The sequence below is a fragment of the Mesoplodon bidens genome, assembly GCF_964165515.1.
Source record: "Mesoplodon bidens genome assembly, chromosome: 4".
Lineage (NCBI taxonomy): Eukaryota > Metazoa > Chordata > Mammalia > Artiodactyla > Ziphiidae > Mesoplodon > Mesoplodon bidens.
Window position 1 is genome coordinate 12879423 of NC_138160.1, and position 17512 is coordinate 12896934.

Consider the following 17512-nt stretch of genomic DNA (forward strand, 5'->3'; position numbering starts at 1 on the left):
GGGCAAGGGATCCCTTTTGTAGCAATGAACCTCAAATTAACGCTGCTTTTATTTATTTACTTTAACTGAAATATAGTTGACATGCAGTGTTGGGTTAGTGTCACGTGTACTCTGTAGTGACTTGGCATTTGCATACATTGTGAAACAATCACCGCATAAATTGAGTGCCCACCTGTCCGTACACAGTTATTGCGGTATTATCCACCGTCTTCCCCAAGCTGTGCACTGCATTCCCCACCCTAAGGCCCCCTTAATTTTGCAGTTAGTGGAGGGCTGTGACTCGTCCGCTTCCAGGTTGCCCTCTAGACAGACCACTGTCCTAGCTGTGCGGCTCCAGGCAGATCTTTAGTCCAAGATTGTTTTGATCTGTATCCTTAGTTACCATGGTTACTAATTGCAGAATCCGAGGTGGCCTTCAGTACTTTGCAACACATGAACGAATGTCTTCAGATATTTAAATATCTTTTAAGGAAAGTTTCTGGCTAAAGACGTCACTGACTTAGTTTTTTGCTGGTTATCCCCTCTCCATCAGAAAGAGACAAATGTGTATTTGATGTAGTCTTAAATATGTTGTTTGATGATGTTGGCGTTTTGCAGCTTCTCAAGTACAGTAGCCAGTGAACTACTCAGCCCCAGCTGTGACTTAAAAACGCTGGGTTGCCCTGCTTTACTTTTACTCTTTTGCTTTAGTGTGGTGGATTTCAACTAGCAAGAACTCCTATGTATTTAAATTCATGGAATGTTTAGCTTTCACAACAGCTTAGTTTATAGAATAAATTATCCTCGAAGACCAGGACAGAGGCATTTAACTGTTTTGTTTTCTTGGGTTTTACTTACATGTTTCAAGTCTTTTAGAAGAGACAGAAAAATATGAACTCTGTAGTTAAACTTGAATTGTCTGAGTTGTGAAGCTTTGAGCCTTATAAAAATGTTACGTTAAATTGCTCCTCTGTGACTTGATGACCACTATCTCACACAAAACCCAGGCAGTTTTGTTGGCTCAGTCATGCGTAAACTGAGGTGAGATTTAACTTAATCATTATTGCATGTAATATTTATACATGGACAGACTTGCACTATTAAAGTAAGAGCTGATTAAAATCGTGGTGGGAAAGCTGACAGAAGATGTAATTCTCAACGTGTTAGATTACTGTCCAGTTGCTCCCAATTTTTTTCTCCTTTGCTTCTTGTTTCTTATAGAGTTTAGGTAGGAGACTGCATCATTAATGGACAGCCCTAAAACTGATCGAGGCAGGCATGGTTTTTATGGCATATATATCTGTATTTCATTGTAGGTGCTGGACTGGATTGAGAACCATGGAGAAGCATTTCTGAGCAAACATACAGGTGTGGGGAAATCTCTCCATCGGGCCAGAGCTTTGCAGAAACGTCATGAAGATTTTGAAGAAGTAGCACAGGTAAAACAATGGTTTTTACTATTTTCTTCCATAAATACTTATGTGGTTGGTTTTGAATTACAGTTTTAACCCCATCTCTGTTGACTTAGCTTTAATGACGTATGTTTGAAGGTGATTCCGAGATAGTGCTCAGATTTCAGATGAAGCTGTCATTGCCTGGGCAGAAAGATGATTTAGACAGTTGACCCTTTTGTAAATGCAAAGTTCTTGAAACAGAAAAATGTCTTGGATATTTTTGCCATATTTATTGTACAAGTGTCTGTTGACTAGTTTGTAAAATTCCCGTTCATAATCAGGGAATAACAGTCCTTGAATTTCTGTAAGGATGGGCCAGCATTTCTTCTCCCTTTTCTATTTCTTTTAAAGTCATGTGCTTCAGAAACAGGAGGTGGGGGTGTTGTATGTTAAGAGCATGAGATTTGTGGAGCTGGAATGTTGGCTGTAATGCTCACCAGCTGTGTGGCTTTGGAAAAGTCTCTTAACCTTTCTGAGGTTAACTTTTTTTTTTTTGCGGTACGCGGGCTTCTCACTGCTGTGGCCTCTCCCGTTGCGGAGCACAGGCTCCGGACGCGCAGGCTCAGCGGCCATGGCTCACGGGCCCGGCTGCTCCGTGGCATGTGGGATCTTCCCGGACCGGGGCACGAACTCGTGTCCCCTGCATCGGCAGGCGGACTCTCAACCACTGCGCCACCAGGGAAGCCCTGAGGTTAACTTTTTTACCTGGAAAGTAGGCACAGTGAGGGCTGCTGGAGAGGAAGTAAGGTGTGTGTGATAGTGTCATGTATGGCATCTTGCCCAGGTCTTTCCCACGTTGGTAAATGTGCCTTTCATTTTGTTTTATGTTTTGAAAGAAAGAGAAGTGAAGGAGGGAGAGATTACCATGCCATGGTATATATGTGGAAAATATAGGAGCTAGGGTAAAAGTTGTTTTAAAAAGAAGTTGTAGGGGCTTCCCTGGTGGCGCAGTGGTTGAGGGTCCGCCTGCCGATGCAGGAGACGCGGGTTCGTGCCCCGGTCTGGGAAGATCCCACATGCTGTGGAGCGGCTGGGCCCGTGAGCCATGGCCGCTGAGCCTGCGCGTCCGGAGCCTGTGCTCCGCAACGGGAGAGGCCACAACAGTGAGAGGCCCGCGTACCGCAAAAAAGAAGAGAAATTGTAGGGTGAATCCAAACTGAGACACATGGTAAAACGGAGGAACACTAAAGGCAGAGTCTCAACGACAAGAAGAGAGAAATAACAAAATCACAACCGTGAGAATGACTCTTAGCTGACTTCTCACCGGTAACTGCAGATTCTGGAAGACAGTGGGATGGAGTCCTGAGGGAAAGGAACTCTGAACCCGGAATTCCACACCCAGTGGAGCTGTCATTCAACAGTGAGAATAAAATATAGACCAAGACCAAGAGAGTTTACCATTCACTTACTTACAGGAGAACTGAAGTGTGTAGTTTAGTCAGAATCATGGAAGCACCCACTGTAATTTAAACTCCACGAGTGCAGGGGTTTTGTGGTGTTCACTCCTCTGTCACTGGTGCCTAGAACAAGGCTGGCGTGGTGCAGCTAAGCATCCAGCAGTATTTGTTGAATGAGTTAATTTAATGAACAGAAAGGAAATATGAGAAGAAAGGCTTGAGGTCAATAATGAGCACAGAAATTGGTAAATATGCTTGTAAATCAAAGGATTGACCACTTAGACAGACAGTAGAATTGGGTGGTAGTTAAAAGCAGGACGGAGCGAAGCCCCGGAGCGCTTGAGCACAGAAGGTGGAGAGGTGTCCTGAGGAGGACGGCAGGAGGTGTTGCTTGTCTCAGATTTGTAAAGACAGGGGTGCGTGTGACCGTTTTTGAATGACTACTAAATGCAGGGATAGAAAGCACCGCCTCCCATAAGTATAAAGAGAAAAGAAATACAGAAAACCAGATAAGTAAAAACTCAGGAAAATGGGTCTAGTGGAAGCAAAAGAAAGGAGAACAACAAAAATCATGTCGGAAATCACAAAATAAGATGTAGCAATTTGTCCCCAAATAGCAGTAATTACAGTAAATGCAGAATAGATTATACTTGTTAAAAGAAAGATTCTCTGATTGAATAGTGTTTTAAAAATCATACTGTGTATTGTTTTCAAAGGGCAAACCTAAAACATAAATACCCAGGAATTTTGAAAGTATGTAAAGTGTTAGAAGAAGATCCACCAGGCAAATATTAAGCAAATGAAAACTGGTATAGGACTATTGGTATTAAGCAAACAGACTTGAAAGCATAAAAACATTATTAGAAATAAAGAGAGCCTTCAGTTATAAAAGGAAGAGTATCAATATACATCTAGTGATTTGGTCTCAAAATCTATACCACCAAAATAAGCTGGAGTGGGTGCGTCCATGGGTTTTACATGACAGGGGGTTCAGTTGTACCCTGGGTTGGTCAGGAAACTGATGTGAGATTAGAGTCATGAGATAAGAAAGCAAACTGCACTTCAGTCCTGTTCAGGGAAAATGCCTTTAAAAAGTTACCTCCTTTACACTGTAAAAGTCTCTGTATGTAAAGTTAAAGTGACAACCCAGCCTTCTGCATTCTTGATCTTAGAAGTGGGATGGAAGAGGCTCTGTGTTCAGTGGGCTTGCCGCACCGGGATGGGTCTCTGGATTTTTCTTTTCTGCGTTACGTGTGACGTCCCTACTTACGGTTGCTGGACAGTATTTTGCCTTCCACTCGTAGCAGAAGAAATGTGGAAAATGTGTCTCATCTCCCCTTGATTTTTCCATAAGATAAGCTACTGCTCTGTAGCCATGTGGTTTGAGGATGGATGTGAGATTTGGATCCTCTGAGCAAAGACTTCAGGCACCAAAGAATCTAAGAGGCGAGACTGCAAACAACCAAACCCAGAGGAGGCTCCTGCCCCAAGTAGCACGTTCACCCGTGGCCGTGGGCTCGGTTCCAGCGTGAAGGCGCTGGCCTGCCGAGCGTCCTCGTGTGCATCCAGCACCTGTTGACCCCTCCTTCTAACTCCTGTGGTGCCTTCTGCGGCGACCCTCGCCCTATCTTTTCATGGTAATCTTACTTCTTCAGATCTAAGATGACAATCAAAGCCGTCAACACAGGGGCTCAGGGGGCAGCAAGAGGGAGACACTTCCTTTGTAGGACACGTTTGCGTCTTGAGGTTTCTAGGGCGAGCCCGAGAGTGGAGGGTGGACGGCCTTTACCCCTGGTTCAGAGAAAGGCAGGGGCCTGTCAGCTCCCGCTGCTGCCCGGCCGAGTCTCACTGTTTTCTTATCATGTTTGGCACATTGACCCTGGGACTCTAAGGGGGGTACCTGACCCTCTTTTCCTTAAATTGAAAGTCCTTAAGCCCAAGTCTGAACTGTGCATGAAAAAACAAAAACCTTAAATGTAAACACCTTTTGCTCACTTTGCAAACCTCTGCACCCAGTTTCCCTCCCTCTGGTCTTCATATAATCACCAGTCGTGTGCCAGGGGTTCATTCTGCAAGGGCCTGAGGAGCCACGCACAGACACCCGGCCTCCCCTCTCTGCGGGCCTCCCTCCTTTGCAAATCCGCCGGTGGGGGGGCAGGCTCTGAGCGCTCCGCCCTGGACCTGGCCGTGTGCTCACTTCCACCCTCTGCCGGGACCTGGCCCCTCACTTCTGGCCTCTTGGCCCAGCATCTCCAGCTTCTCCTTCTCTTAGTTCTTTTCCTTCTGGTATGAAATGTTTATAGGCCCTCCGTCTCTTGGAGAATGTCGCTTGATGCTGGTGCATGTTTTAGGTACCGTTGGTTCAGCGGGAGTGTTGTGCACTTTACCCCCGCATCGCTCCGGCAGCGGCCGGTTTCTGCGTCTCTGGCTGATAAAACTGTAGCCAGGAGGCACACAGGGACGTGCCGTTGCCCAGAGTGGGCATTCAGCAGTCTGTCATGGGTGGCTGTGAACGGGGACCAGCCCCTCACGTATGATAAATCCCCTCCACTTGCCTCAGGGTGAAAGTCTCTGATCCCTTCTGTCCACAGACACGCGTCCAGCTCAGTGTGTGTCGTGTGACGGGTCCCGAGTGGTCCCTGATGGGGCTCTGGAGCCCGGTGCTCACCGCCCGTGTACCTGCAGACACTGTGTATCACAGACCCACTTCCGGCTGGTTCTGGAAGGAGCGTGCCCTGCCTGAGAGTACGGGGGGGCCACCCTGGACCCCTCTACGATAAAAGCAGGCTAAATGTAGTAAGCGGGGGGGGGGTGCTGTAGACCTGAAGAAATAGAGTGGGCTTCTCTCTCTAGCGCCCCCAGCTTGTTCAATAAAGGTTCTTTGAGGGGCATAAGAGGGAGGAGGGTAGCATTTTAAGCCAGGAGAGGTCTGTCCTGTGAAGTGGCTCCACAAGGAGCCGGGCTTAGACCACGTGCAGCAGATTCGGGCTAGACAGACAGTGGCCTGGGTATCGAGCCACTGTACGCTCTGTGTTTGTAGCTTCATTCATGGAAAACTGTCTGCCTCTTCCCAGAGAAGACGGTGACGCCAGTCTTGCTCCCGTGCAGGGGGCGAGGCCTCTGGAGGGAATGCCTTCCCCACCTTTCCTCCTCCACCCTCCTGACTTCGATTGCTTTCTGTCAAAACAAAGTATAATACGAGTCCTATGGCAGAGGGAGATCTACGGACATGCTTTAGATGTATGTATTCTTTGGACAGAATGGCCTTTGGAGGCACCTTAAAACCAGGAACAGAAGCATCTTTAGTGCTTAATAAAGAGCCTTTTCTCGTTTTGTGAAACATACAAAGGTAAAACACATTTTGGGTTTAGGGAAAAGAAATTTCTTTTTCATAGTTAAGTTTAAGGTGAACTAGTGTGTGTCTTGGGGTTGTGTTTTGAAGGGTCCTTTGTAAAATGAATTCTAAATTGTCTCTAGACAATCTTTAGTTTCAAGATATTGAATTAGCCGTTTATTTAATGAATTTTTCTTAAAGTCAACTTCTTCAAAACATGACATGGTAAAGTAACATGACAGAGATTCAGAAACGAAGTGTCAAAAGTCTTATGGTTGAATTCATTTAAGACCTACTAAATATAGATTATTCTGTAGAACAGTTCTAGTGTTCTGAGAAGGGGAACCCAAAAAGAGCCTCTTGTGTCCTTGGTGGCAGTGAGTTGTGCAGCCGGTGTGACTTTTGCAGGCCCTCGACTTCGCTGCGAGGCCCCTGGTCTCAGGTTGTTTCAGGCATTGCTAGAGCCACATCAGGAAGCATTGGACCATTCCCCCCACCCCCGCTTTTTTTTTTTTTTTTTTTTGCGGTACGCTGGCCTCTCACTGTTGTGGCCTCTCCCGTTGCGGAGCACAAGCTCCGGACACGCAGGCTCAGCGGCCATGGCTCACGGATCCAGCTGCTCCGCGGCATGTGGGATCTTCCCGGACCGGGGCACGAACCTGTGTCCCCTGCATCGGCAGGCGGACTCTCAACCACTGCGCCATCAGGGAAGCCCGCGTTGGACCATTTTTGCACACAGTCCGGCAGACCCGAGAACCTCCTTGTGACTCATCTGAAGATCCATTCCTTCTTTATGTTGTACAGTGACTGTTGAGTAATAGATCCTATCCAATGACTCTGTGCTAATGAATTTCTAGACCGTGGCAGATGCAACCATGTTGCATGTTCACGCAGGAGTTTTAAAAAAGAAATTAACAATGCTTTCCGCCTGAAGCTTTTTGCAAATGACTCTGGGAAAGAAAGGTGCTCTTTGACGGTCACCTGTTCTTTTACCTTCTAAATAATTGTCCAAGTTTAATGTCCCTTTTTAGATTTAAAAAGCTGTGAGTACAGCAGCCAGGAAAGCTGAGAAAATTCTGGTTCAAGGAAGAAGCTGGTTTTGAGAGCACAGAAGATTTCTCTACTAGGAGTCAGTACATCTCTGGCATAGCGTCTTCCCGTAGGTGCCTTCTCTCATGTCTGCTTGTCCCTTGGGATTCAAATCACCTTCCAAAGATGTAAACATCTCGAAGTTGTTCTCCAGGAAGCCATTTCTGTCAGTAACTTTTTGTGTGTGTGATATAATTAACTTGTCTCCCAGGATAAAGAAGTGTGGCATTCAGGAAAGCAGGAGACCTTAAACATTCATTCTGGATTTTCAGAAGCTAATCAGGCCAATTCTCTAGCCCCCGGGGTCTCTCCTGCACTCATTCAGCTTTTGCCGGGGGGATGCTCTGGGCACAGCATGTGGGCACTTCTGGCACACCTGAAACTCAGGGGTGACTTCAGGGGTGACATGCTTGTGTTTTCCTCCTTTCCTATCTTTCCTAAGGTCAAGAAAACCCATCTTTTTTTTTTTTTTTTTTTTAAACACCAGTTTCTAAATATAGCCTCTGGCCATCTTACGTAAGACCCAGGCTGTAGCTGCTATGGATTGTAGGGAAGAGAAGGTCTCATCCTCCTTTGAAAGGCTCTTGTGTTTCTTGAGACCTAGGACATTGTGCAATTTTAATTTATTTCTCAAGAAAATAGGAAGCTCTTCGGGCGCACCCCGGCCTGGCCCTACAGTATCTCCTTCAGTGCTCGCTGCAGGGATTGGTACCCCACCCCATGGACCAGGAACTGGGCCCCCGGGGGAGATGCCCTGGGGACAGGGCAGTGGGTGGAAGAGGGGACTCCAGGCTCTTCAGACCCAAAAACAGCCTCCTTTACCTGACATCTCCTCCCTGCTGTAAGTCTAAGATTGAGTGACTCAACCTTCCCTTCTGAGAAGACCCCTGGCCGAGGCCTTTGTTTTGGGGACAGTCCCAGCTCTTTGCACCTCTTTGTCTCCATGTTCTGGCTTATAAAGTAGAAGTGAAATCGTGTCCTTGTCACGGGGCTGCTTCGGGGCACAGAGCAAGTGCTCCAAAGCTGGCATTTCTCATCCGTATGTTTATGAACACACGGAGATCCATTTCTTCCATGGCCAAAGGATCCAGGGTAGGTTCTGTGCACAGGGAGGCCTTGGCCTTGGGTTTCAGAGAGGCCGCGGGCTGACCCTGGCTCCACCAGCACCTACTGCTGTGCCGAGGGAGAGCCACAGAGACCTTCCTACTGGCTCAGGGTCTTCGAGCGTAAAATGAGAGGTGAGACGAAATGAGTGCTGTTTCGTGTCCCAGATCATGCAGAGATGCGCTTCTTCCTCTGGGACGTTGATTGTTGTAACTGTCTTTACCTGCTGGCCAAGGGGCGGAAAGCCTTCAGAATTGGCCTGTGTTGGGAGGCTCTGTCACCTGCAGATCCACTTACTAAACTCGAGAGGGAGCCGGCTTCGCGGCTCTAGTGACAGTAGACGCGAAAACAGGACTCGGCTCTTAACAGGTGTGAGCGTGCAGCGTACGGCGTGCTACGCTGTCTGCTCCGTCCAGCGCCGAGGCCCCGTCGTGCCTCTGCTCAGAGCTGCAGACCACGGTCCTGAGAGGCCCCGCAGCGAAACGTGGATCCCCATAAAGCCACCGTCCCCAGGAATGTCATCTCATTGTGCGGCCTCTGATGAGCGGAGGCCTCTGGGGGCAACGTGTATGCAGAACCTGCCCAGCAGGAACCTTGAAGCTGGTAGCCGCCCGTCGCGAGGAGAGCTTTCTCTGTGCCCAGGGGCTGTGCTGACGGGCCGGAGGCCAGCCTCCTTGGAGGGGAGGACTAGGTCAGGGGTCCGCAAGCGGTACCGGTCTGCGGCCTGTTAGGAACGGGAGGTGAGTGGCGGGCGGGCGAGCAAAGCGTCCTCTGTCGCCCCCATCACTCGCACGACCGCCTGACCATCCTCCCTCCATCCCCCCGCCCCGTCCGTGGAAAAAGCGTCTCCCACGAAACCGGTCCCTGGTGCCACAAAGGTTGGGGACCGCTGGACTAGGTGACAGAATATGTGGGCAGTGCTCAGGACCTGTTCCTAGGTGAAGGCTGTCTTTAAAAAATCTGCTCTGTGTGTGTGTGTACATATATACACATACATCTTTTTTGGTTTGTTTGTTTTGTTTTTTTTGCGGTACGCGGGCCTCTCCCGTTGCGGAGCACAGGCTCCGGATGCGCAGGCTCAGCGGCCATGGCTCACGGGCCCAGCCGCTCCGCGGCATGTGGCATCTTCCCGGACCGGAGCACGAACCCGTGTCCCCTGCATCGGCAGGCGGACTCTCAACCACTGCGCCACCAGGGAAGCCCACACATACATCTTTTTAATAAACTTTTTTAGACCACTTTTAGATGTACAGAAAAATGGTAAAGATGCTACGGAGAATTCTCAAACCCTGCACCCAGTTTCCCCTGTCGGCAAAACTCACGCCATTCATTAGTGCGGTACATTTGTTGTCATTAATAAGCTAATATTGATCTAATATCATAGTAATAATATATAATATTATACGAATGTAATATTGAACCGATACTGTTAGGATTAATAACTAATACTGACGAACTGAAGTCCATACTTTGTTCAGGTTTCCTTCCTTTCTCCCCGTTCAGGGCCCCGTCCAGGATCCACGCCACATGTGGCTGTGAGGCCTCCTGAGGCTCCTCTTGGCCCCGACACTTTCCGTCGCTCTTTTTTGTGTCGTCGTCGATGGCTTCCTCATCCCTCCCTCACCCTTACCGCACCGCTGTGATTCTCATTCGTAGTTTAACTCCTCCCTCGTCCGCCTGGCCATCTGGCCGCGAGGAGGGGTGATCCTCTCCAGCCTGAGGCTGCGGGTCACCGCGTCGGCGACACCCAGGTACTGACGTGACTGTCTTTCTGTCCTGTCCCTCGGAATCTCCCAGGTGGTTTGATAATCCGCGCGAAGGGCTGCTTGTCACAGTCACCGCTGGCAGGCTGCCAGACTCTGCCCCGCAGCGGATGTGGAGGCCCAGAGCCGCACAGGACGGAGAGTGGACTTTTCTGAAAAGTGCTTTTGTTGTTCCAGAGCTCTTCTGAAGTGGGCAGGTTCACTGTCTGCTCTACGCAGGAATCAGGACAGCTTAGCTTCCCAGTGGGTCACGGTGAATCTATACAAAACCGTCTAACTGTGCTTTGAAGCTCTGCCGTCAGATTGGGAACGACTGTGCTCTTCAAATGATGCCACATAATTGATTTCAAAGACTCTGTAAAGTGTGCATGTAGGCATTTTCCGAGTCTGGCCATGTCGGTCAGCCTTACGGGGTCCTTTGACATCTCCCGTCATTTCTAGGAGTTCTGAAGGATCCTTTGGTAACAGTGCAGAACATTCTTGTGACACTTGGAAAGTACCAAGAAAGGAAGGTCCCCTGAAGATGGTGTTCCAGAGGGACAGGGAGAGGGGCTGACTGTCAGCCCTGCAGTGTGTGAAGCAGGGCTGCATGAACCACCGTTGTGAGGGGTGAGCTGAACAGTACACTGGGTTGTTGAAAGCCTGGGCCCCTGAGTCAGACCTGGATGCGTCCCGTTTCACCACCAGCCAGCCTTGGCCTCTGAGTCTTGAGATTGCCCTCCTGGCCTCAGTCTTCTGACCTGTAAAAGGGGCTGTGGTTAGGATCAGACAGCTCAGAGCGGGGGAGGCCCTTAGACCCACGCCCAGTAAGTGCTCATGCCAGGGGCACACTTGGAGCAGGGAGCCATCAGCCTATGCTGGTGACGAAGAGCCGACACCCTCCAGCTGGTCTTTATTGTCACGTTTAAATCCCCTGTCGACACTGTACCCCCTTAGAGCCTGCCCAGGATGGACCGCTGCACCCCACCCCACCCTGACGCTTGGGCCTGGCGTGCTCTGTAAGTGTGCGTCAGCATCATTTTTGAGATCACCTCATACTTATCACACTGAATGTTACTCTGTTGTAAAATTTTTTTAAACTTGCAGAAAAGTTGGAAATACAGCACAAAGAACCTACCCCCCATGCTAAACTGTTGACGTAAGTGTGTGTTTCCTACCAACATTCTGCTCTATAGCCATAATAACGCCATCAAAATCAGGAAATTAACACTGACACATGACTACCTTCTAACCCTCAGACCACGGTGTCCATAGCTAACGGATCCAGTGTAGAACCACCTGTGACATTTGGTCGTCACATCTCTTAGTGTCCTTCTGCCTGAAGTCGCTCCTCGGTCCTTCCTTAACTTCTGTGACATGACATTTTGGAAAATCTGAGGCCCGTTGTTTTGGAGAATGCCCCTCACTTTGGGTTTGTTTGATGCCTCCTCACGGCTGTACTCCGGTTATACGTCTTCGGCAGGTGTATCCGGGAATGCTGCTGTGTCCTCCTAACGCCGTCCCTTCAAGGGTTGCCCAGTTTAATCTGTCCTGTTACCTGTGGTGTCCACTTTGATCCCTGGGTTCAGGCGGTGTCTGACAGATGTCTCCGTTGTAAAGTGAGTCGTTCCCCCTTTGTAATTAGCAAGTACTTAGTGGGGAGGTACTTTGAAATTCTATAACTGTGCCGTCCGTCATCCAGGTTTATTTTTTGTGTCAGTCGGGACTCCTGGTTTCCTATTGAGTGGATGCATTATCGTCCATCGCCGTCACTGTTTCCTCTGATGCTCAGATTGTCCCTCGTTTGGCCAGCATGCGCCTCCTCAAGCTGGCTTCTCTCTCCTGTCCACGTTGCTCTTGGGCTTCTCCTTGCTTTGGGGCACGGTAAGATGTCGCCGGCTCATCTTGTGTTCTGTCTCACCCCAACCCTGGAGTCCACCGTTTCTCCACGGAGCCCTGGTTCCCTCCAGAGCAGAATGGTGCTTACAAGTGGAGATCTGGTTCCTACCATGCTTAGTGCTGCTGGGCCATCGCTGTTCCCAGGCCCTCTTGGTGGATGGGGGGCGGGGAGGGACATGAGGGTACGTGCACATTTACACACGTGTCTCTTGAAAACCGTGAACTCACGTGGATCCTCCAGTTCCAATCCAGTGCTGCAGGGTTGACTCAAGTATTCTCCTTCTTCATATCTGTAACTCCCTTCTCCAAAATGAGACACCGCCTCTCATCACCTTGATGCATTGGCTTAGCAGGTTAATACCCCTGGAGGTCACCAGTCTCCACCTGGGAGGCTTCCCACTGCAGGGGCCCCCCGTGCCCCATCAGGCTCGGGCTCCCCACAGGGGCGCCCTCGCACACCTGGGGCCACCCCCCGTCTCACCCACGAGGTGCCGACCCTGCTCGGCTGTGGGACTGAAATGCTGGGGCAGGAGCAGGACGAAGGGCTCAGCCCGTGTCTCACGGGGAGCCGCGTGCCTCTTCTGGGCTTCTCGGGGCCCTGAATTCTGTTCTGTCCTGCACTGAGGTCCCCCACCTGGCTGGACTGCTCCCCGCCCCCCTCGGCAGCCCTCTGGCTCGCAGGTCCCTCAAACACTGTCGGGTCTCTAACAGACCTGTTGATTTGAGGAAGCCATTTGCAGCCTCGTTTATCAAGAATTAAAACAGAGTAATTTTCAGAGTATTTTAGACACCCATTGATACTCAACTCTCAGCTCTTGAAAACTCTGGCTACTTTATAGCCATGGTAGTTATTATTTCCTTTTTCTTTAAAAGAACGTATCCCCCGAAGTAGAGAAAAGATAAGCACAGAATTACTGATAAGTAGAAACATGTGAAAAGAAGCAGCAGCTTATGTTTGTTTGCAGCGTAACGTTTTCACTTGATCTTGGGGAATTATCCTCAAGCGGTGTATCATACTGAAAGACACAGAACTGGAACTCTGCACTCTGTCATAAAACCAGGAGAAGAAGTGAAGTAGGCATTTGTGGCTACGCGCTGTCTTCTGGCTGCGCGGCAGCAAAAGGCCCAAAGCCCTTTATGAGTCATGAGCCGGCCAGCAGCTGCCTATAGATACCCCATCACTGCCTCAGACGGAAGGGCTTTGCCGTGAGGTTCAGAGTTTAACAACCTCAAACGAGAATGGAAAAGGCTGCTCATGGAGATGTTCTGAACTCCTGAAGTCATCTCTTCCCCTCCTCTTTTTCCTGTTTGATTTACAGAAAGGAGCATCACACGCTGACTCCGTTCCAGTGTATCATGGCTCCCAGCCTGGCCAGTTTGTCTTTTATTCACCTTCTGTGTCTCTGAATGTTCTCTTGCACAGAACACATACACCAATGCGGATAAATTACTAGAAGCAGCAGAACAGCTGGCTCAGACTGGGGAATGTGACCCAGAAGAGATCTATCAGGCCGCCCATCAGCTCGAGGACCGGATACAAGATTTTGTTCGGCGAGTTGAGCAGCGGAAGATCCTCCTGGACATGTCGGTGTCCTTTCACACCCACGTGAAAGAGGTGAGGCGTCCGGAGGCGGAGACGGAGCCCCGTCTGGAAGGGGCCTTTGGACTCCGGGGGAGGGATGAGGGTGGGCGTGATGTGAGAAAGTGGACCAGAGGTGGCCGTTTGCACCGGTGGGGACAGGGCTGGCCTCCTTGCTGGCCGTCCTCGCCACACGGGCACACGTGTGCCATCGCAGGGGGTGGCATCTGCCGGGAGCAGACCTGTGAGGGAGGGCATGGCTGGGAGCCGTGGGCCAGGAGGGGAGCGGGGAAGACAGCAGCTGAAGGGGGTCCTTGGCGAGAGGCGGGGCACGGCCACTGTAGCAGAAGTAGGCGACCTGCCTTTTGGGCTCAGAGCTGTGGGGCCTCCTTTCCGCCTGTTAGCCTGTCATGTGGCTACAGTCCTGGCTGCCGTCTGATTTTATCAGGCTGTGCGGCTGCTCTGAGATACTCGCAGAAGTGCATTTTACACAATGTTGAATTTAAACATAGCAAAGCCAGCACGGCCTTAATAATAGTCACGTTACTGTCGTAGGTATGCTGTTCTGATAAACCGGTCTCAGGATAAGAGGTGATGTGTTATTTGGTAAATGGAAAACACGTTGGTATTAATTATACCTTGCATATATGTTATTCTTGTGAAAATCATAGTCCAGTCTAAAATAAAAATTAAAAAAAGAAAATCATAGAAAGTTACAGTCGAAGAAACTATTACGTAGCTTTTGAGATAGAAGGATTTATAATAAAACCTAAAGTTTTCAGTAGGACAACAAATTAAGATGTCAACTTACTACATCTTATTTCTAAGGTGAAAAAAATTCTCCACTTCACAGCTCTTTATAAGTTGGAAATGAGGGGCCCTTTTAGGTAATTTGAGATTGAGTCCATGAAGGCTGTAGTTAACAGGCTAGGAAGAAGGCTCTGGGAGGAGTAAGACTACGAGAAACGCTTGGAAGGGGCTAGGCCTGGCTTGCCTTGTTTAAAGGCATCCAAGATCAGGAACCAATGAAACTGTTTAAAGGAAAAGAACTTCACTGCCGGGTCCGGGACCTTGGGCAGTCAGTCCTCTACCAGGCCGTTTGCTTGACTTGAATGTTTGACTTCAGGACAGCCATCCTCACGTCCAACTCAAACTTCGTGAGCCCAGGAAGATAGTGTAGGGGGCATATTTGACGAATGACCGGGACCCTGAGCAGCCCTTTCTGCAAAGGGGCTGGTGCTTTGTGGACCCTGGACAGTTGTCAGAATCGAAAACTGACAGGAGTGGCTTCTTTTCCTGGTTTAATAATGCCACCACTGAAAAAGACTTCACGGTGTTTACAAAGAGACTGTTTTTCCCAAGGAGACACGTTAAGTGGACATGGGTCCATGGCAGATTCTGCTTACGGGTGCATGTGTCACCAGTTCCCCACTCAGCTCGAATCAAGCCGCAACCACTAACTAGTGTCCCTGGCTCTGCAGCCCTGCCTCCAAGGCATATGCATTTGATTAGGTCAAGGCATATGCATTTGATTAGGTCCTACCCTTGCTTCTGAACCATCGGAGAGTCTGGGTGTATCTGGAGCACCAGCCTGAACCGCCTCATCCTCATGATCTGGTCCCTGCAGTTACGTACTGCTTCCCTTCACTTCCCCAGGTAGAGTCCGCTGTTCCCCCTGCACTCTGGAACTTTCTTTACACACACCTGTTATAGCACCTGTTTGCATAGAACTGTGTGTTATCCTCTCTTTCCCATCAGTACTCGTATGCCACCTCCTCTTTCTCTTGCGCATTTGTACACCCTAGCCAAGAGGGAGAGAAGATGATGCCTGTGAAAAAGCAGGTTGTGCCTTTGTTCATTAAGCTGTGACGGACAGAAAGCATGCGAGGGGCTCCAGGCAGCCTGGACCTTCCCGAGGGAGGCGCGGTGGATGGGTACAGGGGCTGACGTTCCTTATTCGGGCCGCAGGGAGCGCCGTGGGCCTGGACGGGCCCCAGAGGAAGGACAGGCCGCTGGGCAGTGTTCACGGACTGAGCAGAGGGGAACGGCAGCAGTGGCGGTAGGCCTGGAGTCTGGAGATCGAGAACCAGTGCTCGTGTCCTGATGTTTGTCTGCGTCACAGGCCTTGGGAATATTCCTTAGCAGGATTCGTGAACAGTTAACTTGCAGTTAGGACAAAGAGAGGCTCTTTGCATGAAGCATTATTTATGACTTTTCAACTTTGTTACGGTTCTCCAAAAGCAGGCGTTAAAGGAAACTAGAAGGAAGGCCGTTTACGAAAGCCGCTCTCCGGAGACTCCGTTTGGGTTCACTGGTTTTTGTAACAGCAGCAGCATTTTTAAGGAAAAATCTTACAGTAGAAGGCATTCCAGTTAGTAAACTATGGAGTCTGTTTTGCCACTAGGCTTGGAAATTTATTGAAAAGTGAAAATACATTTTGTTTTCTTGACTTACGCTGTAGGAACTTCTAGTATATATGAAGTTTGTAGACTGAGGAGAGCTTAAAGCTGCTTTAAAGGTTAAGTGCTTCACCTTCACAACTGGAGAATTGTCAGTCCATTCATTCTTTCCTTTTTATGTGAAAGACCATAACAGTAGCAGAGACACTGGTATTTTACTGTGATTTGGTTCCTCGTAATCTCATGTGACCCTGACGTGACCGGGTCAGGGAGGGATTTGGTGACAGTTGGAGGCAGGGTACCTAGCAGTACACAAACACAAACACGCCCAGTGACTGGGAGGGCAGCACTTGAGGGCCGCTGGCCACACACAGGCATGTGATGTGGTCTGATTCTTCCCCTCCACGTCAGCTTGGACTCCATGTTTAGCCTCAGCCATTTTCTCGGTAGATTTACTTTTTCCTGACCAGCCCCAGAATCTTCCTCACTCTCCTTTCTCTGGGCTGCACAAATGCCCTCAGACCCACCAGGATACTTGGTAGGTTTTATGCAGGAAGGGATGGCTTCTTCAGTTGCTGTGTTTTGAAACTTGTTATTGAAAGAAAACTTCATTTAGAACAAATTTCATTATGTGTTTTGAAACCAAATTAACTCCTTTTTTAAAAAAGTATTTATTATTATTTCTTTACTTTTTGGCTGGGCTGTGCAGGCTGCGGGATCTTCGTTCCCCGGCCAGGGATCGAACCGGAGCCCCTTGGAGTGGAAGTGCGGAGTCCTAACCACTGGACTGCCAGGGAGTTCCTAAGCAAAATTAACTGTGAGAGAAGGGCCAAGAGGAGGAAATCATGCTAATTAAATGTGTCTTTGCATCAAGTCACTAAGTATTTTAGCATATCAGATGAATGAAAAAGTGCTAGAAGATTTAAGTTATCAGAATTAATTTTCTCAAGCAGATCATACAATTTCAGATTACTTGGAGGGAGATAGAAAAAGCAAGTGGCCTTTTTCATTCAGGCAAATACGTGGAGCTTTTTAGAAGTTAACTGTCGGGCTTCCCTGGTGGCGCTGTGGTTGAGAGTCTGCCTGCCGATGCAGGGGACACGGGTTCGTGCCCCAGTCTGGGAAGATCCCACATGCCGCGGAGCGGCTGGGCCCGTGAGCCCTGGCCGCTGAGCCTGCGCGTCCGGAGCCTGTGCTCCACAACGGGAGAGGCCACAACAGTGAGAGGCCTGCATACCGCAAAAAACCCCCCCAAAAAACCAAAAAAAAAACAAGTTAACTATCAAAGGCTCTCCTGACGCGGAGGTTAAGCTTCCCTACTCCCAGGTGTTCGGCAGTGGTTTTTTTTTTTTTTTTTTTTTTTTGCGGTACGCGGGCCTCTCACTGTTGTGGCCTCTCCCGTTGCGGAGCACAGGCTCCGGACGCGCAGGCTCAGCGGCCATGGCTCACGGGCCCAGCCGCTCCGCGGCATATGGGATCTTCCCGGACCAGGGCACGAACCCGTGTCCCCTGCATCGGCAGGCGGACTCTCAACCA

The 17512-nt window shown here is 49.4% G+C and overlaps 1 protein-coding gene across 3 annotated transcripts in view; it reads left to right on the plus strand.

The window, feature by feature from the left end:
- Positions 1 to 17512, plus strand: part of TRIO (trio Rho guanine nucleotide exchange factor) — a gene marked incomplete at its 5' end in the record, with an annotated part of 386192 nt that overhangs the window by 211979 nt on the left and 156701 nt on the right. For all 3 annotated transcript variants that reach the window (XM_081233199.1, XM_081233200.1, XM_081233198.1), the window contains 2 exons: positions 1296 to 1418; positions 13422 to 13613. In XM_081233199.1, the coding sequence (XP_081089325.1) occupies positions 1296 to 1418; positions 13422 to 13613 (315 nt within the window). The remainder of the gene's footprint in view (positions 1 to 1295; positions 1419 to 13421; positions 13614 to 17512) is intronic.